Genomic DNA, 5,172 nt, shown 5'->3' with positions numbered 1-5,172 from the left:
TCCATAACAGTTAGTATTCTTAAATGATATGACTTTAATTTTTAAAATATTTAGAGTTATAGCCTTCATTCTTTTTGTTTTTCTTTTTTGAGGCAGAGTCCCCCTCTGTCACCCAGGCTGAAGTACAGTGGCAGGATCATGGCTCACAGCAGCCTCGACCTCCTGAAGCTCAAGAGATCCTCCTGCCTCAGGCTTCCAAGTAGCTGAGACTACAGGCAGACACCACCATGCCCAGCTAATTTTTGTGCTATTAGTAGAAACAGCGTTTTACCGTGTTGCCCAGGCTGGTCTCAAACTCTTGGGTTCAGGTGATCTGCTCATCTTGGCCTCCCAAAGTGCTGGAATTACAGGTGTAAACCCCACCATGTCTGGCCTATAGCCTTCATTCTTTTTCTACCTTCGATAGTAATAAAATTATTATTCTACATTTGCAATATATTTCACAGGTTACAACTGGTTCACTAACATATTTGACTGAATATCCTAGAAGTATCCTGCAAAGGGAGAGTCTCTCAATTTAACTGGATCTGAGCTCACAGATGATGGGCCGACCTCTGCACTTGAATTATCTTTTCAGTGTACCAAAGGTACTCTGTGCTCTTACCTAACCATGTAGCCATGGATAACAGTAATGATCTTCAACTTTTTTTTCTTCCTTATTTTCCTTCTGAGGAGGCTTTTTAGATGTTTTGTTCTCCTAATGACCCTGCCTCTGAAATTTTAATACCACAGATATACTATCTACCAATTTATGTATTTTATTTTATCAGTATTAGTGAATTCTCACAGTACTATAAAGAAATACCTGAGACTGGGTAATTTATAAAGAAAAGAGGCTTATTTGGCTCACAGTTCTGAAGGCTGTACAGGAAGCATAGCAGCTTCTGCTTCTCATGGAGGGGGGTGGTCTCAGGAAGCTTCCAATCATGGCACAAGGCAAACTATGTAAAAAATCTAACAATACATATGCTTAATAGTTGGTCTTAACAATAGTAAGCTCACTCCCCTTACCTAAATAATGTGTATTTACGTAAGTATTTTTACTGAATTGAATGTTTACATTAAACCAAAGCATCCTTATGCATGAGAACCAAATATTATTTTTCTGTTTAATTTATAGGGAGAAACGTACATGCTTGCTTTTAGGTCATTTTATTTTTAAGCACCAGAAATAATCAGATTGAAGTTGGTCCTCATGAGAGACTCTTGATGATGGGTGCAAAGGGATATCTTAATATTCTTCAAAATTCTTTACAAACCAGCAGGACTTCATCCACTGAGAATGCCAGGTTTACTTACATTTCTTCTTTTAGTTTTACACTTTCCAAGCTCGTTGTTTACAATTTATAATTTGTGTTTCACTAATCTTCTCACTCCATCACTGAGCACTTGGTGTAGCCCCTAAGACACAATCATTGGCCCTAGTTTCCATCTTCAAACCTTTCTTTTTGTGTTAGAATAGAAATAACATTTTCTCAACACTTTTCCTATCCCTATCCCTGGTTTACACTCAACCACTATCTAACAATCATGATACAAAGTAAACCACAAATTATTTCATCTAGATTCTGTTGAAATATTTAAATCTCACCAGCAATTGTAAAGTCAATTATTTTTATTAGATTAAGTGCTTATTAGATCATCTTTTGGGCCTAGATTTTGTGAGAAAAAGTTCTATTTCTTATGAATTTGAAACATTCATGCATAAGCTAAAATACATAGTCATTCCCCCACCCAAAAGAACAGAAATTCCATGCTCTGGCATTACTGTGTGCTCAAATTATGGAAGGAATAGGTCAAGATGACCAGTGAGCTTGAGAAAGATAACATTTGTGAGAAGTAACTGTGTTACAGTCAGAGAAACTTTGATTCATGAAATGTTTTACAGTAACATAGAATGAACTGGTATTTTCCATGCATAAATAGGAACATTACTGCTGAAATATATTTCAGTAGTAATATATACTACATGTGATAAAAGGCTACAACAAATTTGGCATCATCTTTCTTGAAGGATAAAGTGAATCATTAAGATTACATACAAATTTCTTATCTATGGACATAAACTTACCATAAACAACTGTTTTATTTGAAGTAGGACTGAGATTTGGAAGACCTAGACTCAAATTTTGTTGCTGAAACTCAGATGTGTGATCTGAAATAAGCAAATTTGTGTACTTGTCCTAGCTTTTATTTGTTTCTCTATAAAATGGGGGCAGTAATCTTGAAACTGGCAATTTAGTGTATGGTTTAAGTCACTTAACTAAAGTGAATGCATTTGATAAATAATAAGACATGCATTTAATATAAATATATATAGCATATGTAATAAGCAATAACTTTGGAAACTTAGCATATATCTTTTTTTGAGAATAAATAAAAGAATGTTTAATCTTGCTGCTTCAAATTGCTTCTCAAATCTTGGTGAGGAAAACAAAACAAAGTCCTTTATATTCAAGGAAAACTGTGAGCTATGAGATTTAAGAAAATCAGAACAAGTTAAGTGTAATCTCAGCTTATTTTTCATGCCAAGGAAAACAATTTTAAGATAGGTTATTAATTATGTCTTTTTTCTTTGTGGGTATCTCTCTTTGCTTTCCATAGATTGATGATGAGAAAGAGAGAGAAAAGAAAGAAGCAGTAAGGAAGGGAAGGGGAGGGGAGGGGACGGGAGAGAAGGGGAGGGGAGGGAAAGGGAAGGAAAGGGAGAGGAAGGAAGGAAGGAAGGAAGGAAGGAAGGAAGGAAGGAAGGAAAGAAGAGAGAGAGAAAGAAAGAAGAGCGAGAGAAAGAGAAAAAGAAAGGAAGAAGAAATAAAAAGAAAAGAGAGGAAGAAGGGAAAGAACAAGAGAAAGAAGAAAGAAGAAAAAGAGAAAGAAAGAAAGAAAGAAAGAAAGAAAGAAAGAAAGAAAGAAAGAAAGAAGAAAGGAAGAAAGGAAGGGAGGAAGGAAGAAAGGAAGGGAGGGAGAGAGACAGAGACAAAAAGGGAGGGAGGGAAAGAAAGGAAGAAAGAAAGAAAGAAGAAAGAAAGAAAAGAAAGAAAGAAAGAAAGAGAGAGAGAAAGAAAAAGAGAGAGAAAGAGAAAAAGAAAGAAGAAATGAAAAGAGAGGAAGAAGGGAAAGAACAAGAGAAAGAAGAAGAAAAAAGAAAAGAAAGAAGAAAGAAAAGAAAGAAAAAGAAAGAAGAAAGAAAGAAAAGAAAGAAGAAAGAAAAGAAAAGAAAGAGAAAGAAAGAAGGAAAGAGAAAGACAGAAAAGAAAGAGAGAGGGAAAGGGAGGGAACAAACGAACAAAGGAAGTAAATCACCAGTGGTTCTTTCACTCCTCAATTGTCACCCTCCATCTACCCATGTCTAAGGATTTCTAGCCTCTTTTTTGCTTTACCATGAGCCAAGCAAAAATTTTAAAAGCTCTGAGATCAACATTCTATGCAAAAGTCAATTTCATGTATGTAACATATGTATGAAGAATTTAGCAAAGTAACAACAAGACTAGAAAAACAATACTCTAGAATTATCAAGCTAGGGATTTATGGTTGTTCTTTCCATTGCATATCCAGAATCAATGCACATGAACATAAAATGTTGGTAAAATATGTTAAAAGCTATCAAAATACCTAGCAAAAAGACCTAGCCAATATTAAGTACTCAATAAATGTTAGTTTCTTGGGACCTTTTTAAATTGTTTGCTTGTTTGTTTAGTTTTTGTCATTGATCTGTAAAATTTGTGAATTCTCTTGCACAATTTACCACAGATATAATCCTCCATGTTTATGTATATCATCACTTTCTTGCCATTATGCACAAACTGTTACTCTTTTCCTCAACAAACTCCTCATGGCATTTTTTACCTCTGTGTTTCTCACAGTGTAAATTATAGGATTTAACATGGGAGTGAGGACTGCAAAGAACACAGTCACCAACTTGTCCACAGAGTAGATGACCACAGGACGCATGTAGGTGAATATGCAAGGCACAAAAAAGAGTACAACGACAGTAAAGTGGGAGCCACAGGTGGAGAGGGCTTTGCGCTGTCCTTCAGAGCTTTGGGATTTCAGGGAGCTCAGGATGACTATGTAGGAGATGAGGAGCAGGGAAAAGATGAGCAAGCACATGGCTCCACTGTTGGCTGCCACCACCAACCCAAGTCTGTAGGTGTCTCTGCAGGCAAGTTTCAACAATGGGAAGAGATCACACATAAAGTGGTCAATGACATTGGGACCACAGAAAGGCAAGTCGGTCATGAAAAGAATCTGCACAGTGGCATGCAGGATGCCTCCAATCCAGGCTATCACCATCAGAAGGTGGCAGATCCCTTGTCGCATAATGGTTGTGTAGTGCAGGGGCTTGCAGATGGCCACGTAGCAGTCATAGGCCATGACAATAAGGAGGATGATCTCTGAGCCTCCCAGCAAGTGCTCCACAAAGAGCTGAGTCAGGCAGCCAGCCAAAGAAATAGTTCTCCTCTGGCAGAGCAGGTCGGTGATCATTTTGGGTGTTGTGACAGAGGTGTAGGAGGCATCTATAAAGGATAAGTAAGTGAGAAAGAAGTACATGGGTGATGAAAGTGTGGGGCTAGAGGAGATGGTGATGACAATGAACAGATTGGACAGCACGGTAAATAGAAAAATAAATAAAAATACAATAAAGAGTATTTTCTGCAAGTGTGGATTCTGTGTGAGCCCCAAGAGAATGAATTCAGTCACATTGTTGGGAGGCACGAGGTGATCCATTCAGAGAGTAATACCTTCCAGGGGTCTGAACTACCTACAAGTGATAGATAAAGAAAGATTATTATTAATCATTAAAGGATTACAGTCTGAATTTCACAGTATAGAGATAAGGTAGTTAACTGTGGAGCATGTCTTTGGCTTCCCTCACCCCACTAATTATTTAAATTGTTCATTTTCACTTCCTGCATGATGCTTTCAGTCTCTTCATGTAAATACATCTAATATTATCACCTGTAAGACATCTATAAGGCAACAGTTTCTGTGTAATTTGCTGAGAACATACTTGACTATATACATGAGATCTGGATTCTTCCTCTTGTTCCAACTCCATTTGACTTTGCTAAGTTATTCCAGTGTCCCATGCTTTTGAGCCTTCCTCTACATCTGTGAGTTTACAAACTGTAGTTGTGAGATTGATTTTGTAAACTATAAAGTGCTGTACAC

General features: G+C 37.0%; 1 protein-coding gene across 1 annotated transcript; it reads right to left on the bottom strand.

Annotated features, from left to right (window-relative positions):
• Positions 1-3,792: 3,792 nt before the first annotated feature.
• On the bottom strand, positions 3,793-4,728 carry LOC116467833 (olfactory receptor 4C3D-like). The gene has a single exon (XM_032151484.1). It carries the CDS (start codon positions 4,726-4,728, stop codon positions 3,793-3,795), a length of 936 nt encoding a protein of 311 aa, XP_032007375.1.
• Positions 4,729-5,172: the final 444 nt, after the last annotated feature.

Source organism: Hylobates moloch, unplaced genomic scaffold (assembly GCF_009828535.3).
Source record: "Hylobates moloch isolate HMO894 unplaced genomic scaffold, HMol_V3 SCAFFOLD_5, whole genome shotgun sequence".
Lineage (NCBI taxonomy): Eukaryota > Metazoa > Chordata > Mammalia > Primates > Hylobatidae > Hylobates > Hylobates moloch.
This window is presented reverse-complemented; position numbering and strand designations above follow the sequence as displayed.